Source organism: Molossus molossus, unplaced genomic scaffold, assembly GCF_014108415.1.
Source record: "Molossus molossus isolate mMolMol1 unplaced genomic scaffold, mMolMol1.p scaffold_m16_p_22, whole genome shotgun sequence".
In the NCBI taxonomy this organism is placed as follows: Eukaryota; Metazoa; Chordata; class Mammalia; order Chiroptera; family Molossidae; genus Molossus; species Molossus molossus.
In genome coordinates this window covers 25610384-25635097 of record NW_023425358.1, presented here as the reverse complement: position 1 = coordinate 25635097, position 24714 = coordinate 25610384, and the positions used below count along the sequence as shown (strand labels likewise).

Sequence of the window (24714 nt, the reverse complement as noted above, 5' to 3'; positions counted from 1 at the left end):
TGGTGGTATTTGAGGCTGAACCTGGGGAATAGCTGTGCCCTGTGGTTGGCCAAGCACTGTGGCGCGAGCTTGCCTGTCAAGTCGTATGTGACAGAAGTCACATCTGCGTGTCTCCTGCCTGGGTGCATGAGACCGCAGCTCGGCTTACTTTTGGAAGCCTTGCTGTGAGGGCTGGTCCCATGGCAAAGACAACATGGGTGGGAAGCCTGGAGGTTAGAGCATTAAAAACCAGTAGTGATAGTACGGCTACTGGTAACAATAGCAGTGGTAGTAGCAATAGCTACTCTTAGTGATGGTAATAATGATACCCATACTAATAGGAGTAATAATAACAGCAGTAGAGAACAGAGTGGTGGCCCCCTTCCTGGCCGTGTGATCTTGGACACATCACTTTACCTTTTTGTGTCTTTGTGTGTAAAATGAGATCATCATAGTATTTAGGATTTCTGTGGGGAGTAAATGAGGTCCCAGTGACTGGACCTGGAAGAGTCAGGGCCCAAGTTTAGCAGCATGACGGTGGCCATAACAACAATGCATTCTTTTCATGTGCCATGTGCTTTCCATGCAGGATCTCATCTATTGTCATGTCACTGCCCCCGGGGGGGCACGATTGTCACTCTCAGGTTGCAGGTAATAAGCCGCAGGCGCTTGTTCAAGGTCACACGTGGTAGCCAGCATTTGAACTCACCCTGCCTGACTCCAGCGGTCCAAGCCCACTCTGCTCTGTCCTTGTGCTACCTCCCTGGCCTTCTCTGGGAGGTGGCTTTTTGAGAGGGTGGCCGATGTCTTCTTGGAGGATGGAGAGAGCAAGCAGACAGGCCAGACAGAGCCACTGATGAGGGCTGTGTCCCACATCCATCTCCCGGGTAGGACTTGAACTCATCCATCAAGTTTCAGTGGGACCTAGAGGTCTTCTGTCCTGTCATGAGGATGGACACAGTCTACACTCTTGCCTCAAGTTCAAGGGGCCTACCTCATCAAGAGGTGCCTCCTCATTTGCTTGGTTTTTAAAGAAGACTCCATGATAGAGACAGCTAGTTTTAACAGGAGAATGCTCACTGTGATATTCTAAAACTGCGTTTTGATGTGGCCTCAGGTGGCCCCAATCCAGGAATAACATGTAGGAAAGGCTGAGGTGTGGTCAGAGCTGTGGTGTGGTGCTTCGCGGGGGCGTTGGGAGGCGGGCAGAGCAGCTCCGGGGAGCTTGAGCCGGCCCCCTCCTAGCTGTGCCTTCTGGGGCAGCTCAGCTCACCTCCCGGAGCCTCCGTTTCTCCTTCCAGCCATGCACCCTCCCACCCACACATCTCTCTAGCCTCATCTCTGTAACTATCCATCTACCCACCCACGCAGCCACTCACACACCCAATCATCTATCTATCCACAAACCCATCCACCCATCAGTCTGTCCATCCATCTACTCAATAAGCTTTCATGGAGCCTCTAGTAAGTCAAGACCATACTAACTGCTGGGCTCCCGAATGAAGACACTGCCATGAAAACACCTTACACAGTGCTCAGCAGAGGACTAAATTACAGGCCCTGGCTGGGTGGCCCAGTTGTTTAGAGCATCGTCCGGATACATTAAGGTTTTGGGTTTGATCCCTGGTCAGGGCACATATGAGAAACAACCAATGATTGCATAAATGAGTGGGACAACACATCAGTGTTTCTCTCTCCCTTCCTTTCTCTCTCTCTCTCTCTCAAATCAACCAATAAAAACAGAAGACAAAAGTACAGACCACCATGCACAGAATACTGAGTAGCTGTTAATAAGAATAAGGCAGGTCTGCAGGAGCTGATATGAAGACACATGCTCAAGAGGAAAATAAAAAGATGCAGAAGTATGGGAAGTACACTACCGTTTGGGTTAAAAAACAAAAAGGGACCGTCTAACTTCAACACATACATATTTGGATATGCCTAAAACTGTTGTTGAAGGACACAGGAAATGAGTATCAGAGATTGCCTCTGAGGAAGGAATTAGGAGAAATGGCTTGGAAACATATCATGCCGTAACATTGCAGGCTGTTTGAATTTAAAAAACAACAACTGTGTACTATCTGTTTAACATGGAAAAAAATAATTTATATATAAAAAAGAAGACCTAGTCTCTGGGTAATGATATAGAAAGATAAGAAAGTAGCTAATTGTAATGTCATCCATGATACATATGTGATTAGGGAAGTATAGGGGAATGTGGGAGGGCAGAGGGGCACCTAGCTCAGCCCGGGGGAATCAGGGAAGGCTTCCCAGAGGAGGTGATGCCTGAGCTGAGACTCCCAGGCTGAGTGGAGGTTGAGGGAAGATGCTTGGCGAGGATATTCCTGGCAGGAGGAACAGCGTGAGCAAAGGTCTGCAGTTAAGGTTCAGTGTGGCTGGAACAAAGCCATCGAGGTGGTAGGAGGTTTAGAATTTGTCCAAAGGGCAATGGCCAGTCGTGGATGGGTTTTAAGGAGTGACGGGGTCAGTTTTGCTTGGAAAGACCCCTTTGGCAGCCATGTGGGGGATGGATCCCAACAGTGAGGCCGGGGGCAGGAGGCAGGGAGGCCGATGGGAAGGCCAAGGGGGAGGCCAGGGGAGAGATGATGAAGGCCTAGACTAAGGCAGATGTGGGGGAGTCGTGGGTGGGGCAGAGAGGAAGGGATTCAAGAGCTCTCTGAAGATGGGAAGAAACAACTTCTCACAAGAGCATCCATCAAAATAATTTTAGCAAATTGCTTTGCAAATTGCACAGTTCTTCATAGTGGTTCCCACGCATGAGTGCACATTGGAAACTCCTGTGCCCAGAACCCACCCCCAGGACATTGTATTTACTTGGGTGTCCGGATGAAATTGGGCTCCCTGATGGCTGATACACAGCTAGGGTGAGGGCCACAGTATGTGATGGCGAGTTGGCCAAATGAATGAATTGGGCTCATCCTGTTGGTTCACCTTCTTCATGCAAATACTCAGGGTGCAGGTGAGCCTCTGCTGCGCAGTTAGGATCCTCAGTATGTTCTGCTAGAAAGAAACAAGGCGGGAGAAGCGTGGGCTTTTAGGGTGGCCCAGCCCAAGTGTGCTGGCTTGAGTCTGTTGACCTGTCGAGCCAATTCCCTTGTTTGAAACAGACCTCAGTGGGTTGTGGTGAGAATGGACAGGATTACAGATGTAAGTGCCTGGCACAGAGCAGGGGTGCCCAGTGGACTGTTGTAGCTCTCATGTCAAGATCCCCATGGAAGAGTTCAGTTGGAGATGCTAAGACCCACTTGGGGACAGAAGAAACCCTAGACGGAGCTCATTGCAGGGTGCATGACGCCCCCGTGTGGTTAAAACTAGATTTGTCTGAGAACAGGAGTGTCTCGAATGTACATTTCAACAAGTCCTCGTTTCTTTTAGCAGCACCAACTTGTACTTTGAGGTTGGGGCTAGCCTGGTCACGTTGTTTTACAAGCAGCTTCTGATGTGTAGAATTCAGCTTCAATTCTCAGAGGATAACTGGGACAAAACCGTCTCATTTAAAGAATCACAAAGAAATGTGGTGGGGAATTGTGGTGTTGTCACATATAATAAAGAAGGGAGGGACCAGCACAGCTGGGAGGGGCTGTGAATTAAATAGAACATGCCACACAGGGCCACCCGACATGGTCCCGCCCGGCCGCTCTAATTTGAGATCCCTGCTCTGTGGTCTCCACAGGCTGTGTGTGGAGGGACTGGTCTTTGGATTTCTGTGCCCTTCCCCAGAACCCAGAGGATTTGTATATATAAAAATTTAAAAAGGAGGTATATTTAAGAGGCAGCAAACTTCTGTCTGCACCCAAAAGCCACCATCCGGAAAGACAGACACATCTTACTTTGGAAGAGTTGATGGAGATTTGAGACCGTTAGCTCGAATTTCAGTACCATGTTTGCACCAGGAAACGAGGCCTCCTTTAGCGGGCTTTGAGCGGGTGCACCAGCTGTGGGTACCTCGGTGCTACCCCTGCCCTGAGCCAGGGCTGGGTGTTTCCGACCTGAGCTCACTGTACACAGGCAGTTCAGAATGGACTATGTGAATATCACGCCTGTGCTGGGCAGAGAATGGGACAAAAGTTCCCTGGACTTGGTTCATCTGCCATCATGCAAGTTACTGCCACCAGCCCAGACCTAAAACAGAACTCTGTATTTTTTTTTTTTTGGTAATGCTCACCAGAGAATATTTTTTCTTTCTTTTTTTGGGGGGGAGTGGAAGGGAGGGAGGGAGGGAAAAACATCGACGTGTGAGAGACGCATAGATTGGTTGCCTCCTGCACGCACCCCAACCAGGGCTGGGGTTTGAACCTGCAACCTGGGTACACGCTCTTGACTGGGGATCGAACCCATGACCCTTCGGAGTGAGGGCCAATGCTCTAACCGCTGAGCTCTGTATTTTAAACTCACTCCCAGGGGCTCTTTACCTATCAGTTGGCCACAGCTTCGGGGTATTATCTAAGCCAGCCTTTGTCAGACTTCACAAGTCAGTGAAATTAGAAGAACCTCTCCTCTCACTTTGAGTTGTCAATCTATTATTATTTTGCAAAGAGCAACCAAAACTGACAGCCAGCTCCTTTCGCCTTCCCCCTTGTATCAGAAAACATGACACTGGCCTTGTCAAAGTCTCCGTCCAGGCTTTACCGCCGTTTGCTCAGAAAGATCCTGCACTGTCGTGTCCGGCACCTGGGAGCCCCAAGGGGCTCTGGGCAGCACTCTGGGGTGAATGAAGTATCCAGGAGATCAGTCTTAGCAGAGAAACAGTCGTACATTCCTTTGTTTATTATATATCTGCAGATCTGTCTTATGCACAATACTTGGTTCTGTCAAACACTACACCAAAGCACTCTATTGGCAGTTCTCCCCAACAGACCCTGGTAAAATAGATCTTCGCACATTTCACAGACTGGCCCACTCAAGACTTCATACTGCTCTCAGTTCTGAGGCCCTCCACACAATTCAGAACACACAGGAGCGGGGTCAAGGTGATACAAGCGGGCTGAAAGAAACTACAGGATTCAGAACAATAAACTGTATTTTGCTTGATTAGAGCCGCAACGCGAACAGCGAACGTGCTGCGGCCTAGGAGCTTCACTGTACCGGGGACTTCTCAGGTCTGAGGCGGCAGCACGGCGAGGGGCGAGCGGTGGACACACAGTGGAAGCTTCGCAGGGGCTCACTTCTTCTCCGCCTCGCCTTTCTTGGGTTCTTGTTTCAGTTTGTAATCAGCCAGGGCGGCCTTGATCGCATCTTCAGCCAGCACTGCAAGGAGGGAAGGAAAGAGCCAAGTGTGAGAGCCAGAGGGCGCGCTGGGCAGGGCCGAACAGCCACCGAGCCAGGTGCTGCGGGTGGAGCAAGCCTGGGAGCAAGCGGTTTCCTGAGCCAGATTCCTCTCGAGGTGGCTTTCGAGACGGATGGGGGCGTTAAATACCTGGGATTCCAGGTTAGTTTCTGAGCCTCTGCGGATCAACTTTCTCTTCTGTAAAACTGGACAATCATGCTTTCCTTGCTGGGCTGTGGAAGGACTTACATCATGTGGCTGGCACGGAGCAGGGCCAGACAGGTTCGTTCTCACCCGCTTACAGGAGACTGGAGTTAAGGCAGTGGGTGCTGGCTAAGCTAGCTAGTGGGGCTTAGGTCCTATTGCCAGGATGGTGTCTGCCACATCCCTCTCCAGTGATCCTACGCCTGAATACTCTTTAGGAGGGAAGCTATGGAGGAAAATAAAAACGGAGCTGAAATGAGAGCAGAAAGCAAGCCAGCAGTAGAGAGCCTTAGCTCAAGGGTTCAGTACCTAAGACGGCCTAGTGAAAAGCTGGGTTTTTCTGAACCATGTGAACATGTTTACAGGCTGTGGCATTTATTCATGGCTACTTGAAATTCCACCTCAAGTGGAAAGAACTTGGGTCTTAGCAGACTCTTGAAGACTGACTTGGCGTGTCCCTGTCCCAGCCCTCGGTTCTCCTATGAGTCTTCCCCTGGCAAGAGGCCTGGCTCTCTGCTGGTTTTTAACTAATTTGGTCAGTAAGCCTCCAACCTGTTAAGACTGCTGTTTCTCATTCCCTCCTTTCCCAAGAAGGTTGAGAGAAGATAGAAATAGCTTTGGATTTAAGACACAGACTGAGCTGGAAAGCCAAGCGTCAGTCTGAAGGCATCCGAGCTCTCTCTCTGACAGCGCAAAGGGGAATGTCGTTCAGCTGGGCTTAGTCAACGCAGACACAGATGCAGACCGACAACATCCACAAGTGGACAAGAAGGGATGAAATTCCCAAGAAACAGGATTCTGCTGAAAGCTGAATTTTCTCCTCTGCTGGTCCTGACTTTACTACAAGGGGGTGGGAACAGCACAGATTTGGAAACAAAGATGGGGCTTAGATCCTGACTTTCTCACGTAGGAGCTACGAGTGCTTTAGCCTGAACCCGCCTCCTCATCCCCAAGGGGGGAGGAAATGGCACCTTCTGTGGCCTGGAGGATGTCTCCGAGGCTCACTGATGATGCTACGAAGCACTCGGCGTGAGGCCTGGCACACTGCCACCCCCTGTCGGCTCTCCTGGAGACGGCTGTGAGACCCTGGGCTCCGACCCTCTGAAGGCAACAGAGACGGACTCTGTGATCACACAGGGCTTGTCATCACTGTCACAGATGCAAGTTGACCCCATTGCACAATTTCTCCCGACTGCCTGGGCCTGCTGGCGGCGTGGAGGGCAGACACTTACTGGAGCAGTGCAGTTTCACGGGGGGGAGGCACAGTTCCTTGGCGATATCTGTGTTCTTGATGGTCAGGGCTTCCTCCACCTGAGAGGCACATGGGAAAGACAAGCATTACTGATGCTGTCTAGACGGACAGAAATAAAAAAGGGAAGGCCCAGGAGGACAGGGTGTTGGGGATGGTTTCTGTTCATAAATAACCCCCCTCAGAGGACAGGTGTCAAGGCTGTCGGCGGCGTCCTCGGGCGCACGTGCACACAGCTGCACCGCTTGGCTGGGGTGAGGAAGGCCTGCAGGGACACGTTTAGGAGCCGGAAGAGAACTGGGGAGAGTCTCTTGGGAATCAGATTTGCTGGAGGCTAGAAACGTGGGTCTGTTTTTTAAAGGCAGTGACTTTCTACGCTGGTTTTGTGAGTATCAGCTTCTCTGATGTCCTTATACCAAATGTTCAGATTAAGTCCCTTCAACTAGAAGTGCTGATGGCACTGGGAGGTGCAGGGTGCCGGAGCGGCCGGTGGCACTCCAGCACGGAGGCGGTGGCACAGGCAGGTCTTGGGCAGGAGCTCTCTTCGAGCTCATCCTCTGCAGAAAGGGGACTGGCTCCTCCAGACCGAAGTGACGCCTGGGGTTTGGTCGAGAGCCCGGGGGCCGGTGCTTCCTAGCCCACACGGAACAGAGTCCCACCGCCTTAAGAAAAGCCAGTTTTCCCCACTGTCCCCTAACTTCCCAATGTCACTAACTCCACTGCATTACGCATGCAGTTCCGTTCCAGAAACTCAAGATGGGCCGATCTCAAGGTCAAAGAAAGGCCCTCTTCCCCCATTTTCGAGGTATGTGCCTTTGAATGGGAATCAAACACAAGACTTTTTGGTCCTCAGGCTGATGCTTTAACCGCTGAGCCAACCAGCCAGGGCTAAAGGTTTCTTTTCAGCTCTAGCTTGTTAGATGGAGAGGTGAGGATCTTTTTTTCTATTTAATAAGAAACAGAAATGGAAAGCCCTAAATAAAAATGACCAACAACAATAAAAAAAAAACAAACCCAAACTAAAAACACTTAAGAAAATTATCTTCTGTTCCCAATGTGGAGAATTTAATAAAAATCTGGAGAGGAGAAATTAAGAAGAAATTCTTAGAATATTATTAAAAAAATCAATAGTTACTCCCCCCTGACCCCCCCCCCCCCCCCCCCCCCCCCCCGCCACCAGACCCTTCCCATAACTGAGGAGCACATTTGTGGAAAATGAGATTCAATTCTGCCAGATTTTCGAGCAACCTTACCGTCTTCCCTTTCACCCATTCGGTGGCTAACGAGCTGGAGGCAATTGCAGAACCACAGCCAAATGTTTTAAACCTGGCATCCACGATCTTCCCCTTCTCATCCACTTGAATCTAGACAAGAGACGGGAATTACTTACTCCCTGTAGAACCTGGCACTCACACAGGCTCACTGGGGCCCTCCCAGCGAGCTTTAGTCTTGTTTCCAAAACTACCGAGTTTGATCGTTTTGAAGAGCTCAGTGATGAAAAGTTAAACATACGAACAGTTCTATGGAATTATATAGGCCTAGCCGGTCAAGATTAGCTGAAAAAGATGCCCCCTTTGCAGTTTTGGGTTTTGTTTCTTTGCAGCCCGAGCGTGCTTTTTGGCTGGGAAGTTCTGCTCACGGCTGCTGTGGCAGTCTGCCTCTGAAGACACTGGGAGAGTCTACGCTCAAGGTCTCTAGTTAATGCTTTTCTCTCGGACACCAAATTGCATTTAGCAGTTCCATCCTGCCTTGTTTCTGCTTTCTTTCTTTTTTTTGGTACGTGCCCCTATAGGGAACCAAACCCGACACTCTCTGGTCCGCAACCCCACACTCCAACCGCTGAGCCAAACCGGGCTGTTTCTGCTTTCTGAGATAGGCACGAAGACGCTGGCAAGCTGCCCACCCACCATGATGAAGTAGGCTGTGGATAAAACTACAGTTTACCCAAAGTGCCAGTCACTACCTTCTGTTGTCTTGAATTTGGAGGAGGTTTGATTTATGGGCTTTCTTATCTCACTGAGGATTTGCTAGCTTAACGGTTGTGGCTGTCAGTAAAATTCACAGAACATTTTACTTAACCGACGTTGGAATTTAAGCTGATTCAGTGAGTGGAACAGTGTGATCAGTTTGCTATACAGGAGAGGGTCAGGGTAGTATGCTAGCAGAACTAGGATTCAGGCTCTGCTCTGATCATTTATAATACTGACTCATCCCATCTCACAGGAATCACAATGGAGGCCAAATGAAATGGTGTATGAAACTGCTTTGTAAACCATGAAGCCCTGTGTAAGCAAATAGATTGCCATTACCATTAAAGATGAAAACCAGCTGTACCTGTAATTTCATTACATCACCACACGCTGGAGCCCCCACCAATCCAGTTCCAACATTTTTAGATGTCTTGTCAAGAGACCCCACATTTCTGGGATTTTCATAATGATCAACAACCTGAAATGAGAGTGTTAAGAGAAATCCTCGTCACTCTTTTTTGGTATTGACTTGACTTGATGTTAAGCTCCAAGTCAGCAGGCAATCACTAAATAACAAATTTTACCTTTGTGGGAAGGCTTACACGCACGTCAGTAACCATTTGTGACCCAAAGTCTTTTTGTGTCTCCTTTCCAGTTATCTTAAGAGATTTGTGATTGTGGAGGAAAATCATGTCTTAGTTCCATAGGGTTTTTAACTACATATAATTATTTGACCTTTATCCACGTACACTGCCAGGTTTGGGCTCAAACGGCATATTTGTTATTTCCAAATAAAATCTATTCTCAAAGAAGAATAATTATTATTCAAAAATTCTAAAAGTGAACTATGATCCATAAATTGAAGGCTCTCCCAGAAGCTTCAAGGAGACTGTTACAGAGAAACAATGCTATGGAATGAGTCCAATTCAGTATGATGACAGAATCAGTTCCATCACTGTCTCAGGGCTCTGAAATCTCCCCGGTGCAGCTGCGCGCCCTGGTGGCTAGAAGGCTGCCAGCCAGAAGTCATTCAGAGTGTGCTGTCAACAAAACACACCCCTGGGTGGGGGAGGAGCGAAGTCCTTGGCGATGAGCTGAAGCCAGAGAAGAATAAATGTCTATTCAAAGTGGCACACAGCAGGCTCTAATAACCTTGACATTTTTTACCAGTTAGCTGTAAGTATATCGATCGTCCAGCCTCCCTCCCCTCACCGATCCGACACGGATGTTGACTCCAAGACTAAGGACCTACAAGAAGATGCCCAATCTGGACTTTGTGTCCCATGTTGACTTACCACATTCTTTAGTAAGTTGTTTCCCGAGTGCTAGAGCCTCCGGTCTAAGGGACTTTATGCCCCCGGAAGGCAGATCACACACCTACCCCTCTCCCCCCCCCCAAACAAAACAAGAAAGTAAACGCGTGACTGCTGGTTACGCCCGACTCCGCCTGACTCCACTCGGAGGCTTCGAGCTCCTACAAGAACAACAATAGCGGCGCCATACACGCCCTCTGTGTGCTGGGAACCATGCCGAGGACTCCACAAGCATCCTCTCCTGCAGGGGGCTGCTAAGATACCCATTTCCAAACGGGGGCACGGCTTCAGCGAAGGGCAGTGACTTTCCCAAGGTCACTTGGCCAGGGCAGTGGCCGGCTGAAGCCGGAGCCCGCCCGGGTGTGTGTGTGTCAGGTCAGGCTGAAGTCAGGCTGGCAGGTCCTAGCAGGACCCTCCTTCCTGGGCTGTCAGGATGTTTAAAGGCTGGGATGCAAGTCATCGCAGCCGGCCGCAGGGCCTGCAGTTATTTTTATTTCATGCGCAGTTAGTGTCACTGCGCAGCGGGGGACGCTGAGGCAGAGGAGCGCGAGGGGGCGGCCCCTTCATTCAGGGCCGGACGCCGTCCCTACCCCTAGCCACCGTGGGGGCCCCCCAGAATCCCGCGGCCACTCCTCCCTAGGCTGAGCCTCCGTCCAGTGCCGGCACGCACGGGTCCCCTCGATGGTCCTCGTACTTCCGCCCCACGATCGATGCGGACCCCGCGCACCCCCTTGCCCACTCCTACCTTCTTGTGATAGAGCCGGGCCGGAGCTGACAACTCCCGGACCGGCAGGCGCGGGCTCTGGAGCAGCAGAGCCGATGCCGCTCGCCTTAGACGGACCGCTCCAGCCGCCGCCATCTTGCGAGCGTGCGCCTGCGCAGGCCGAGCGCGAGACCAAGGGAAGGGGCGCGCCCGCGAGTCGGCTCTCAGCTAGGCGCGCGCACCCTGTACGACGACTCCGCGATTGCGCGCCTGCGCCCTCCCGCTCCGTGCACGTGTCCGCGCGTTGACCACGCCCCTCGGGGAAGGCGGGGCGCGGAGCGGGAAGGTCTGAAGTTGCAGGAGGGGTTGTCATTGGCGCTGGGTTCTGAATGGAAGAGGGTCTCGGGCTGGAGCGGGACCCGCTGACGTCCACAAAGCCCACCGCCGGAGTCCGGCGCAGAGGATCAACCAGTCCACCTTTCTTAATCCTAATATACAGCTAAGGACTTTCAGTTTCAGACCGATTTAGTAACTTGTCCAGGGTTATTCAGAGAGTTAGAATCAGTTGGGATTCAAATTCAGACAATTCTGAGTTAGAACCCCGGTCTTGCTCCTTCCTCGTTGTGTGACCCCTAGGCAAAGGACACCAGCTCTCTAAGCTTCGATCTTTTGTAATACGTACTTCAAGTTCATTCATGGGCAGATATGTGCTGAATACATACTATGCGTCTGGGCGCTAGTCTGGACTTTGGGGATCCAACGGCAAGAAAAACAGACATCATTTCTGCCTCGTTACCCTTGCTCGTGAAGGAGAAAGGCAATAAGTAAACACACCAATACTTTCCAGCCTCAAAATGGGAAGCTTAATTAAGAAGGAAACGAACACCATGTCCTGATTTTTAAAAAGTGTTTGTCTATGTTTGTATCTACTTCGGTATAAACGACAGTAAATTCAACTTATAAGACAATACCTGGCAGTTGAGAGTTTCTAATTAAATGCTTAGTAAGGTAATTAATACTGGTTTGCAGAATGTGATCTTATAAAACAAGAAAACACGTGTTTTTAACGCCTACTAGGCACTCGGCATTACATAAAGGGGAGGAATCTCTTTGGGGGAAAAAAGGGGCTTTTCTCATGAATGGTGCAATCGATCCCTGAGGACTTGGGGTTTTCTCCGCGTCTGAGGATCAGTTGCTGGGGATACTGGAGCCACGCGCAGGTCGCACTAGGCGGTTAGTAAGGCATCTATCCCCAGCGTCGCCGTGACCTTCTCAAGATGGCGCCAAACCCTGTCCAGTCATCACGCTCACGCCACGACTTCCTCTAAGGGCCTCCACTTCCCGTCCAAAGACCCAACTCTACCCGAAGTGGAGACGGAGTACATGCCGTGTTAGTGAGGTTGATTTTTTCTCACGAGCGCTTCCACAAATACATAAAAATAACATGAATTGCGTGTATTTAGAGATTTCCCCGTCATCCGAGGCTCACGTTTTCCCTCCAGGTGGCCAGAGAGCGAGGGTTTCGATCAGGCGCGTGCGGCGGACAGCTTCTCCTGCAGCGGGGTCTTCGGCGGCCCCGTGAAGATCCGGGAGTCACTGGTAGCGCAAGATGGCGACGGCGGCCGCAGCCTCGGCTTCAGAAGCGGAGGCCGAGCCCAAGGCGGGGCCCGAGGCAGAGGGCGAGGAGGACGAGGTGAAGGCGGCCAGGACCAGGAGGAAGGTGCTAACGCGGGCTGTGGCTGCTGCGACGTACACGACCATGGGGCCAGCGTGGGACCAGCAGGAGGAAGGCGTGAGTGAGAGCGATGGAGATGAGGAGTACGCCATGGCTTCCTCCGCGGAGAGCTCCCCCGGCGAGTACGAGTGGGAGTACGACGAAGAGGAGGAGAAGAACCAGCTAGAGATCGAGCGGCTGGAGGAGCAGGTGCGCCCGGGGGTGGGCAGCGGGCTGCCTCCGTCAGGTTCCCGGGCCCCGGCCCTCCTCCCCGGGCCTGGGCGGTAATAAAGCTCCCGGGGCCGCAAAACCGCTGTCGGTAACCGTAGCTGCCATCATTTGGGCGCTTACCGCTTGCCTGGTGCTTTGCAAGCGTTATCCCATTGAACCTTCGCAACGGCAGCGAGGCGGTCGTGTGTTCCCCGTTTTCCGGGGGGAAAGAGGCTCTTCGTGGAGGGAATTCTCTTACCCAAGGTTACACTTCCTGCAAGTGGGGAGGCAGGACTTGAACTCTGAGCCGACTTCACAACTCCCACGCCTAAGCATACCGTTAAACCAGGTCCTGCAGCAGAAAGAGAGTCATCTCCGTGGGGGTTATTTTCCTGTAGGAACGATGACGTTGATGCAATATGATGTAGTAGGCAGTATATTGACCTTGAGGATGGTCATAGACATGGAAAGGTAGGGGTTTTAGCGTCTGGAGGCCAAGGCTCCAGCCTAGATGTCCGACACCTCTGTGTGCCTGGGCGGATTTCTTCCTTCCTTTGAGCTTCAGCTTTCTCTTCTGTATATTGGGAGCAACAATTCCATCGCCTTGTAATGGCCGTAGCAGCAATTATAGTCAGCTGTCTGGCACCAAGGAGTAAGGTGATCTCCAGACTGGTAACTGCCTGGAATCCAGGGTCCCAGAAGGAAATGGTGGCACGTTTAAATTAGGGTAATTTGAGAAAAGGTTAATAAAGGGACTACTGTGTTTATGAAGGGGTGGGCAGGGAAATCAGGAAGGAGGGATAGTATTCCAGGGCTAGTAATAGCAGGGCCCGTGTTCATCTTAAGGCCTGAAGAGGTGATGGGAGTGTCCGGTTTTCCCAAAAGTTGTGTGGAAAGGGCTCCTGAGAGGAGCCAAGACCTTTGGTCAAGGGGTGCAGCTCTAGTTTACTATCAGGGATTGGGACCAGAGAAGAAATACTCTGACCTACCTCTCTTCCTCTCTCCAAACATCTGCTGGTCCCTTCCGCTAGGCAAACCCTGCTGGAAGAAGGAGAACCAGAGACCCCATCTGTGTGGTCCACACAGCAGGGTGGAGCAGAGGGTGCAGTGGATTTGGGGGGCAAGCAGATCGAGGACATTCTTGCTCATTTGCAGATGAGAAAACAGGCTTAGAACAATGTTAAGATGATTTGCTCAAAGTCACTTGTAAGGGGATTTGAACCTCTTGAGGTTGTGGACCAAATGGTGCACTGAATGTGAAATCACTTAGTGATGTGACATTGTTAGCTTAGGTCACTCAGCCTTGCTGGATATGCGATTCCTTGTATATCTTCTCTGGTAGTGATGTTTTTGTTAAGTTGTGAAATGGTGATATCCTTTATTGGTGTAGCTCAGATTTTCAACCAGTGTGCCACAAGAATTTTTAATACCTGACTATTTTAATACCTGACTAATACCTGACTAATAGTCAATACCTGACTAGTCAGGAGCACTTACCTTTCCCTTAGATTGTCAAATGCCAAAATGACAGTAGCCAGTACAACAATAACTGTCCAGTGTGAATGAATCAAAATTATACCTATTTTGTTGTCAGGTTGGCAAAAAATATATTTTTGTGTGTGCAACAGAATTTTAGTGATCAGGCTGTGTGTGCCATGAAATGAAAAAGGTTGAAAATCGCTGGTATAGGTTGTCCCCGGAACCAGTTGGGGTAGGCAGGTGGTTACCATTTCTGCTTTCCATAAACAAGTATCTCATTGTTCACTCAATCTTTTATTCATTCAGCAAATGCACTGTCATATGGGTGCCAGGCTGACTGTGTCTCTGTCCTGCTGAAAACCTATTCTTCAGACTTCCAGCTTCGCCCTTTCAGTGAGCCATTAGCTTGGATCTTACTATTCTGTGAGGTAGGGGAAATAGGATTATCTGTTTCAGTGGAAGGGGAAGCTTGGAGGTGGAGGGTACCCAGTTTACTAGAGAGGAGGAGTCCGGGCAGAGGTCTCCTGGGTACTGGTGTTCTGTAGTTGCCTGTCCTGCATCAGGCCACGGAGGGTGGGATGGAGCTCAGAAGGTGACCACTCAGGATGGGATCTGGCAGGTGATGGTGAGTTGAAGAGCTCTGGCTTTATCCTCTTTGTCCTGGGGTCTAGAAATGGACTTTTCCAATTTTTCCAAACTTCCCTCTCCCCTCATTCTCATCCCAGTTTCCAGTTCTGGCTGTAACTGCTTTTGTGGTGGACCACACCGATGAGTAACTTCCAGATAGGCCTGTGAAAAACTCAGGGGCCATGTTTGCGATTTCCAGTTCTCGTCCCTGTGTGTATTTGAGGGAAGCTGGCAGTTAGCTGTGGTGTCTGTCCATGTAACTAGGCAAAGCTTTTCCATTATTTGTGTTTGTCCTGAAAGTGAAAGTGGCACACCATGGTGCCTTACAAGTTATTTCAGCTCTCAGAGCCTGTGATGTCCCAGTTGGTAAGAGGGGGGTTGTTGTAGTGCCTCCCCCACCGGGCTGTTGTGGACTTGAAGTGACAACTTGTGTAAAGCTGCTGGCAGAGTTTGGCACATAGTAGGTGCCATGCCAAGGCCCGCTCTCTCCTTTCCTGCGGTGGTAGCGTGTGTCCTTTCACAAGGCCTCTGTTATTTCTCCACTCCCACTCAGGCCCCGTTTGTGCTGTTAGGGAGTTAGGAAATCAGTTAGCAGATAACTTTGTGCATTGGCTAAGCCGCCTCTTTGTTTCAAGCATCCTTTGTTGTTAATGATGTGCTGAGACCAGAATAGACCAGCATGTGTACTCACTTGTCAGTGCTGCTTGAGCTCTGTGGAAATGTCTCTTAAATGCATCTCAGTATGCATTTAATGTACAGACTTTCAGAGCACCCCCCATATTTGCTGTCTCTATTAGCTGGGTCTAAAGATCAGAAATTTAGATAAAAAATCACTTAGAGGGCTCCTCTACCTCAGTGACTTTTATACCTTTTTCTTCTAACCTCTGCATGATACTCACGTGAGGGACACTTGCATAGGCATTCCTTACACTAACTACTAAGGGCTCTCCCACCTCTCTTCATGCTCAGCAAACACATTCAGACCCAGGTAAGTTGTGAGTTGGTGGGGTGACAGGGAGAACCTAGAATGTTCTTTAATAAGGAAAATACAAATCTTTCACAAACTTAATTTCTTCAACTATTGTTACCGGTGTGACACACTTGACAGTCAGTTTTGAAAACTTGAGAACCAGAGCTTTACCCCAGCTCCTTCCTGGTACAAGTGAGGAAAGGAATCACTGGAGGTTAGAGCACTTGTGTCCTGACCTAGGCCGTCACATAACCAGGGGATGGGAGCAGCTGGTCAGGTTTTATAAATCAGCAGGGCAGCCTTGCTACAAGTCTTCGAAAGAATTAGTAGGTCATGCTCTTATTTGTTATTGATTTTCCTTTATATTTTTGTATGTGAATTGGTACATGCAAACACAGTTCACATCTGTAAATTATAGAGGATGGTAATCAACTGAACACGTACCCCACCACTCCTCTGAGGGTTAGAGCTGAGTCAGTTGTGTGTATCTCTGGGAGTCTCCTCTGTTCCTCTGTCCCGCCTGGCCCCTTCTCCCTTGCCCCACTCCTAAAGCTCAGGTACTACTTTCTTGAATCTTGTGCATGTTCTTCTTTTGGAAAACATGTATAGTTTTATTACTTAGGTATGCATCCTTAAGCAGTGTATTGTCCACCTTTGTTTGTTTTTGAGCTTTTAAAAAAGTAGATCACGCTCTATGTAATCTTCTGGGACTGCTTTCCACCCAGCAGCGGGTTTCTAAGAGTCATCCATTTTACTTGTCGTTGCAGTTTATTCATTTTGACAGCTGTTTATCAGTCCTTCTGGCATTTGGATGGCAGTAGTGGTCCCCCCTGCCTCCCCACCCCTCATTACAAACAAGTTACACTGAAACATGTATAAAGGTTTCTCTGTGTTCTTGTTTTTCAAACTGGCGTCATGGTCATGGGTCCTGAATTCACTTTAGAGGATACAACCAGCGCCACCTCTGTAACCTATTTTTTGTCTTCCAGGCACTCTCTTCTGTTCTGTTGGTCAGTTTGTCTATCCTGTGTCCATTTCATGGTCTGACTCATTATTATTGAGACTTGGTATCTGATAAGACAAATGCTCCTATGTGTATTGTAATGCACTAACTAGTCTCTAGATTATTAAGAGTACATTGTCAGATGGCAGAATGTTAATTGAATGAAGTATAAGTAATCTGCCATCTCTGGAGTGGGAAATATTTATTGCTGAAATGTGGCAGATATTTGAAGAATAGATGCTAGTTTAGTCTTTGTAGATTTAAGGTAACCCCATATCCTAACTTATTTGAAAGAGACCAGTTCCCTCGCAAGAATCCTTTCCTGTTGCCCTTTTATAGCCACAGTTTCTGACCTCTGGCAATCTCTAATCTTTTCTCCACTTCTAGAATTTTATCATTTCAAGAATATTGTGTAAATGGAATCATACAGTATGTGACTTTTTGAGATTAGTCTTTTTCATTCAGCACAATTTCCTCATGATTTGTCTATGTTGTGTGTATATTAGTTCCTTTTTATGACTGAGTAGTGTTCCATGGTGTGGGTGTGCCATGGTTAGTTTAATCATTCACCATTGAAGGACATCTGGGTTGTTTCCAGTTTTGGCTATTAGAAATAAAGTGGTTGTGAACGTTCATGTATGGGAGTTTGTGTGAACATAGGTTTTATTTCTCTGGGAAAATGCCCAAGGGTGCACTTTCTGGGTGATATGGTAGTACTGTATTTAATTTTATAAGAAACTGACAAACTGTTTTCCAGAATTGTTATACCCATTTTACATTTCCATCAGTAATGTATAAGTGATCCAGATTTTTGAATCTTCTGCAGCATTTAGTATTGTCACTGTTTTTTTATTCTAGCCATTCTGTTAGGTGTGTAATGGTATCTCATTGTGGTTTTAATTTGTATTTCCCTGATAGCTCGTAATGTTGACATTATTCACGTGCACGTGCTTGCCATCTTTGTGTCCTCTTTGGATATACATGTTGGTTCCTGTCTTTTGCCCATTTCTAAATTGGATTTTTGTTTTTTTCACTGTTGAGTTTGGAGTTGTATCTTTTAGATATTAGTCTTTTGTCAGATATGTGGTTTGTAAATATATTTTCCCAGTCCTTAGCTTGTCTTTGCGTCCTCTTAGCATAGTCTTTTACAGAACAAAACGTTTTAATTTTGATAAGGTCCTAATTTGCTGAGTGGTTTTTTTTTTTTTTTTTTTTTTTATCATGAATGGTTGTTGGATTTTGTCAAATGCATTTTCTGTATTAATTGATATCATGAATTTTTTCGTTAGCCTGTTGATATAGTAGATTACAGTGATTGGTTTTCAAAGATTGGACTAGCCTCGCATACCTGGAATAAATCCCGCTTAATCATGGTGTCAAATTCTTTTCAAGCATTGATTTTGGTTCTTTCAGTTTTCTTGTCCACACTGCTTGTTGTAGCCCACTTACTTTGATTTGCTATATATTTCATTCAGTTCTGCGTATTTTTAAATTTTCTTTGAAACTTCCTGTTCAACTCATAGATTATTTAGAAGTGTATTGCTTAATTTCCAAGTGTTTAGAAATTTTGCTACTGTTACTAATTTCTAGTTTGATTCTACTGTGATCAGAAAATGTACTCTGTATTATTTCATTTCTTTTAAAATTGTTGAGGTTCGTTTTCTGGCCCAGGATATGGTCTCAGTAAATGGAATGTTCCATGGACACTTGAGAAAAAAATGTGTATTCTATTATTGTTGGTTGGAGTGTTCTGTCTTATCAATTAGATCATGTTGTTGTTGATGGTGTTACTGAGTACTTCTATATCCTTGCCGATTATCTGTTTAGTAGTGAATAACTTGCCTACGGTCACACGTTGTGTTTATTTATTTGTGTCATTAGAATGTTTCCTGTGTTTTAGAGAGAACCAAGTGTGTTCTGACAGGAATTGTCACAGACTTGAAGGAACTTGATAGTTATTAGAAAAAGCCTCTTTTAATGATTGTTTTCCTTCTTTTTCCTGAGGGTAAATGTTTTATTTCTATTTTAGAGGCTCTCCGAGATGGCACATTTATTTTGTTTATGACAGGCATGTGCATTGTCACCAATGGTGGAAAAAGCTAAGTTTTGATGATAGCATTTTAAATGTCAACTTCTGTTTCTTTCCCTTTTAGCTGTCTATCAGTGTCTATGACTACAACTGCCACGTGGACCTGATCAGGCTGCTCCGCCTGGAAGGGGAGCTCACCAAAGTGAGGGCGGCCCGCCTGAAGATGAGTGAGATCTTTCCTTTGACTGAAGGTAAACACTTCATCAGCCAGGCTGCCTTCATAAACACAATTTGCAAAACATAAAAGTGCCCAGCAGGTGTAGAATATTATGGTTTTAGTGATTTGATCTTATTTGGAGCCATAAGCCTTCTCTGGGCTTGGTGCAGGTTTCAAGAATTGAATTTCTGTGAACTGTGCCAGGTTGTGTGAGAGGTATGAAATGTTTGCACGCTGATGACTCACAGTTCGTGCTTGCTCGCAGACTGACTGCCCTTCGGGGAGGGAGCTGGTAACGCAGGCCGTGCTATTGTCTTGTAGAGCTCTGGCTGGAGTGGCTGCACGACGAGATCAACATGGCAATGGACGGCCTGGACAGAGAGCACGTGTACGAGCTCTTCGAGAAAGCCGTGAAGGATTACATATGTAAGTTCCCGTGGGCGTCGTCCAGTGCGCCCCGCAGGCACCCTGCATCAGTCTCTGCTATCGTGGGTTGTGTTTGAGATGCCACTGCCCGGAAAAGAGCCTTAGTCTAGCAGTCAGCAAGATTGGAGTTCAGCTGTTTTCATTGTTGTCTATGGTTTTCAGTGGAAGATACTTGGTTTTAAAATACAGGTATGCCTCATTGTATTGCACTTAGCAGATACTGTTTTTTTTGTTTTTTTTTTTAATACAAACTGAAGGTTTGTGGCAACCCTGTGTTGAACAAGTCTATCGGCACCATTTTTACCAATAGTTTCAGATGGTAGCAGTTTTTAACAATTAAGTATTTTAAAATTAAGGTATGTACATTTTAAAAGACATAATGCTATTGCACATTTAACAGACAATAGTATAGTGTAAACATAACATATATGCACTGGGAAACCAAAAATTTGTGTGACTCACTTGATTTTGATATTCACTTTATTGTGGGGGTCTGGAACTGAACCTGCAGCATCTGTGAGATCCGCCTGTACAAGTAGAAGAATGTTTGTAGTAAGTGGATGAATATACTCCCAGCATTTATCTGGCAGGAAGAATTTACATGGTATTTGCAGATGACTAACAATTATCTTTTACATGTTGAATAGGTTTTTAGGAGTTTTTTTAATATTAAGAAACTTAAAACTTATTTTTTTATCCCCACTCAAGGACTTTTTTGCATTCATCTTCAGATAGAGTGGGAGGGAGAGAGAGAGAAAAACATTGATGTGAGAGAGACACATCGAGTGGTTGCCACCCACACAACCCCAACAGGGGCCGGGGGGCCGGGGACAGACTGCAACCGAGGTATGTGCCCTTAGCGGGAACCGAACCTGGGTCTCTCTGGTCCGCGGGCCGACGCTCTTAACTGCTAAGCCAAACCGGCCAGGGCAAAACTACTTATTTTGAAATAATTCTATATTTATAGGAACTTGCAAAAATAGTACAGAGAAGTCCTGTGTACTTACTTCATCCAATTTTCCCCAATGTCTTAAAACAATAGTACAAAATCAAAACCAGGAAATTGACCTTGGTACAGTGCATGTGTATAGTTCTGTGAATGTTACCCTTGTAGATTCTGGTAGCCACTAGTACATTCGAGATCCAGAACCCTCCCTCACCACAGAGCCCCCTTGGCTCCTGGTGCTGACAGTTCACCAGTGCAAGTGAATGATTTAACTTCCCTTTACCCTCCCCTGTTGATGGTTAATTCTCTAAATATTTTCTCTACGTACATTGGGGAGTACATCAGACAGTGCGGTGGACAAAATGTTTTAAAGAGCATTACAAAATGCACCCCCCCTTTTAATTAAGCATCCTTCTTCCCCATCTCATTTTTCTTTCTTTCTTTTCAATGGGGGTATTTCCCTTTGTGAGAAGCATCAGCACTTAGAAGATAGATTGAAATGAGGGAGAGGATTGTTGTGTGTACCTTTACCAGTCAAGAAGAATATAATTAAAAAAATTTTTTTATAATTCAGATAGTGAAAATAATAGGTATTTTGTGAATATAAAATTATACTGAATGTGCCTTTATTTATTTATTTTTCCTTTATTGATTTTTAGGGAGAGAGTAAGGGAGAGAGATAGAAACATCGATGAGAGAGAACATCGATTGGCCGCCTGTAGCATGCCCCCATCTGGGGATCAGGCCCACAACCTGGGCATGTGCCCTGACTGGGAATCAAACTGGTGACCTCTGGGTGCATGTTTCGACGCTCAACCACTGAGTCACACCAGCCAGGCTGTCTAGATAATTTCAATGTTGGGAGGAGCCATGATGTAATCTATTGAAAATTACCTTCTCTTAGAGGAGGAACTGTTGACCATTTATAAACTTGACTTATCCTCACTAAGGCCTTCACTTCCGAGAGCTAGCTTATTTCCATTTTTATTTTGCAGCCCATCTGGCATCACTATATTGGTGAATGAAAACAGAGTAGCTAAAGCTTGGGCTAAGTTCTCAAAATAAACCTACTTCAATGAAAAAGCAAGCCTCAGGAAAACATAGTAATCCTCAAATGGCTTTGATATCTTTCTAGTATTTTTATTTTACAAAGTTAGTGTATAGACCTCTGAAATTATTTTCAGATCTTTGAAAAGTATAGGCAAAGCATCTATAGTAAGAATTGATGTATTCATAAAGAGCTTAATTCATTTGGTCTTAAAGCTATGGGAGTGAGTATATAAAAAGTTTAAAAAGGGTAAAGAAACAAAGCAACCAGACCTTTTTTGTCATCTTTGTTTAAACATCATTTGGGTATTTCATGTTGTGAACTAACAGAACACTTCTCATTTTTAGGTCCAAACATTTGGCTAGAGTACGGCCAGTACTCAGTCGGTGGGATTGGTCAGAAAGGGGGCCTTGAGAAAGTCCGCTCTGTGTTTGAAAGGGCTCTCTCATCTGTTGGTTTACACATGACCAAAGGATTGGCCATCTGGGAGGCTTATCGGGAGTTCGAAAGTGCGATTGTGGAAGCTGCCCGGGTGAGTTCCTGTCTCTGACCAGTGCTTGCATCTGAATAGTCGGGGCTGCCTTTGTAAGTGCTCCTGGAAGAACATAGTTAATAACATGGTCTTTGCCAATCCCTTGGTGAGTGGGCAGTAAAATAAAATCAGTAGTCTTTGTGGACTAGCAAGAATGATTTCTTTGACTATAAAGCACATAACCCTACATTTTGTTCCTGATATTTAAAAATACAACTGTTTTAGTTACTGGTTCCAGGATAAAATACAAGAATAACTATGTCACCACCCCCACCCTCCACCCAAAAATGTCCAGTAGTAACAGTCATAATTACACTTTTTTAGACTACAATTTATAGAATTTTACTGTCCCTCTCCACTGTGTTTGTGAGGGTGCACACTGAGTTACTGATACATAGTGAACCTCTCTAATAGTTAGATCGTTATTGTTAAAGTAGCCCAGCCCCTTTTTGGGTTATGTCCCTGTTGAAAAATCTGCATTGATGCCTTCAGCTTTATCAAGGCGTCAAGGCTGACTCCTCTGGCTGACACTTGTAGCTTTCTGGTATCAGACAGAACCCTGCGTGGACTCTGCTCCCACACTCTCCTCAACATTCTTGTACTTTCTGGCCACTGTACTTTTACTCAGAATGTTCCTTCAAATGGGAGTCACTTTCCTTCTCTTGCTACCTCTGGAGAGCCTGCAGACACATCCCAAGTGCCAGCCCCTCCAGGAGGCTTTCCTGATGTCCTCAGTACAATACCGCCCTGCCTAAACCAGCTGAGAGCAAGCCGTACTGCTGACACTCGTGATGCTTGGCTTTTATGACATCGGCCTCATTATAGTCATTGGATACGTTTCTTACATTCCTTCTTGCTTTCTCTCTATCATGAACACTTAGTAGCAGAAATAACTTTTATTTTTGTACCTCTTGTAGCATTTGACACAATACCTCATGTGTAAGAGGTCATACATTTTTTTTTTTTTAGTTTGAACTAAAATATGTGTGTGGAAATAATTTTTGAGGTAGGAAGACCCAGAGTTTGTCATTTACTACAAATTTGCTTCTTTAGCCCATGGCTGGCTTCCTTTCCCCTTCTGACTGGGAACAAACCTTTGATTCACAGCTGGAGAAGGTGCACAGTCTCTTCCGGCGACAGCTGGCGATCCCACTCTACGGTAAGAGAAACTGACACGTCAAGAGGCAGCCCTTCATAGTTTTTAAAATGCTCTGGGGTATGTCATGTAATTAGGCTTTCCCCAGTATCCCGTGAGGCAAATGTGGCTGGCCCTATTCTCACCGGATGGTGCCACTGTGGACGAGTCCCTTGACCAAAAGATACCTTTTTTTTTTCCCCCTTATTATGTATTTTACTGTTCCCCTTTCCCCTGCCCCACTCGTAACTCCTGTCGCAGTCAAAAAGATACCTTGAATTATTAATGCTCAAGTGGGCTGTGAGGGTCAGGATCATTATGATGTTGTTGGAGAGGCAGAGGTGGGGGGGGGGGTCTCTGAAAGGGATAGGAAAACTGACATCCTGCATTTTCTGGGGAAACTGGGTTGAATCATGAGCATTTCTTTTGAGGAGTAACCTCTTCCATGGCAGTGGGGGTTTTACACGGGCCCATGTCATTCCCTGGGGAGGGGTGGCCTGGTTTAGGAGCACCATTGACTGGAAGTATTCATATCTGAATTTCTTGGGGGTTTGGTACAGATTCTCCTTTTTGAGTCAGTGTATTTTGTCAGGCCAAGCCTTTGAGGTTCTGGAGCTTGAGCATGAGCAGCACTGGGAGGGATTTTCGGCACATGGGAGAGTTTGGCGCTGCCATCTTGTTGATTCCTAGGCATGGTGTGTACTGCACACCCTCAGAACCTCTGGACAGCTTCACCGGAGCCCAGGCGTTATTTCTCTTTTTACTTCATAGTTATTTGGATTTGATTTAGCAAATTATGAAGTGTCTCTCTAGTCGAATCCTTGGGCGACATGCAGAAAAGGCTAGAATGGAGCTGGCTGGTAGATTTCATCTCACCAGTGTGAGGGGGCTAGCATAGTGAGTAGAGCATGAACTTGAGCCACATTACCTGGGTTCAAAACCTTGCTCTGCTGTTTCCTGTGGATAATTGATGTCATCCTCTGCAAAATGGGGATCACATTAGAACCTACCTCATAGAGTTGTGAGGATCAAATGAGTTAAAGGCTGTGATGGGTTAGAAAATAGGCAGTGCCCAGGTAAGTGTTGTTAAAGTGTTACTGTTAGTTTCGTTAACTCTGATTGCTTAATAAGTTGGTAGGACTGCCTGGGACAGTACTTTGAGACAGAGTCTAAGGCCAAGTCTGAGCTCAGCAGAAGAGCTTAAGATTCAATCAGTAAGAGCTGCTATGGCCACATATATGGAGTGGGGGGTGGTTAGGGGCACCTGAGTCTCATGGTTTAATCTAATTTTGAATTGATATAACCCAATGGCAAGACCCACGGGGCTGAATCCATCTTTCAATAGATATGGAGGCGACATTTGCAGAGTATGAAGAATGGTCGGAAGACCCAATACCAGAGTCGGTAATTCAGAGCTATAACAAAGCACTACAGCAGTTGGAGAAATATAAACCCTATGAAGAAGCACTGGTAAGTGTTGGCTCTTTTTGCAGTAAATTTCTCTCTGTAAACTTTTCCCTAATTGGTAGTTGCAAGTAAAACAGTATCTTTAAAACTTGTTTTATCGTGAAATATATAGAGTGTATAAATGTATACTACAGTTTACATACTAATAATAAAGTGAACATCCATGTACCCACCACCCAGGTTAAGAAATAGAACATTGCCAGTAC

The 24714-nt window shown here is 46.8% G+C and overlaps 2 protein-coding genes across 4 annotated transcripts in view; one reads left to right on the top strand and one right to left on the bottom strand.

Moving 5' to 3' along the window:
- Positions 1-4734: 4734 nt before the first annotated feature.
- Positions 4735-10886, bottom strand: ISCU (iron-sulfur cluster assembly enzyme). 2 transcript variants are annotated; one of them, XM_036277163.1, is made up of 6 exons: positions 10748-10886; positions 9054-9167; positions 7973-8083; positions 6703-6781; positions 5417-5499; positions 4735-5247 (listed from the first exon to the last, which is right to left on the bottom strand). In XM_036277163.1, exons 1-6 carry the CDS (start codon positions 10859-10861, stop codon positions 5200-5202), a joined length of 549 nt encoding a protein of 182 aa, XP_036133056.1. In that variant the 5' UTR covers positions 10862-10886; the 3' UTR covers positions 4735-5199. The 2 variants fall into 2 exon arrangements, with proteins under 2 accessions (XP_036133056.1, XP_036133057.1); XM_036277164.1 differs by lacking the exon at positions 5417-5499 and having other exon boundaries at positions 10748-10881.
- Positions 10887-12287: 1401 nt separating this feature from the next.
- SART3 (spliceosome associated factor 3, U4/U6 recycling protein) overlaps positions 12288-24714 on the top strand; it is a 28450-nt gene continuing 16023 nt past the window's right edge. Inside the window, exons 1-6 of one of the 2 annotated variants that reach the window (XM_036276680.1) lie at positions 12288-12629; positions 18862-18988; positions 19276-19380; positions 21722-21906; positions 23014-23065; positions 24387-24511. In XM_036276680.1, the coding sequence (XP_036132573.1) occupies positions 12315-12629; positions 18862-18988; positions 19276-19380; positions 21722-21906; positions 23014-23065; positions 24387-24511 (909 nt within the window). In that variant the 5' untranslated portion in view covers positions 12288-12314. Of the gene's footprint in view, positions 12630-18861; positions 18989-19275; positions 19381-21721; positions 21907-22959; positions 23066-24386; positions 24512-24714 lie in introns of both variants that reach the window. The other variant, XM_036276679.1, reaches the window with a different exon arrangement.

Coding starts and splice junctions, on each gene's coding strand:
- ISCU (XM_036277163.1), bottom strand. CDS start 10,861: ATGGCGGCGGCTGGAGCGGTCCGTCTAAGGCGAGCGGCATCGGCTCTG. Junction 8,084..9,053: donor GTGATGTAATGAAATTACAG/GTACAGCTGGTT, acceptor TCTCTTGTCTAG/ATTCAAGTGGATGAGAAGGG. Junction 6,782..7,972: donor AATGGGTGAAAGGGAAGACG/GTAAGGTTGCTC, acceptor TGTGCCTCTCAG/GTGGAGGAAGCCCTGACCAT.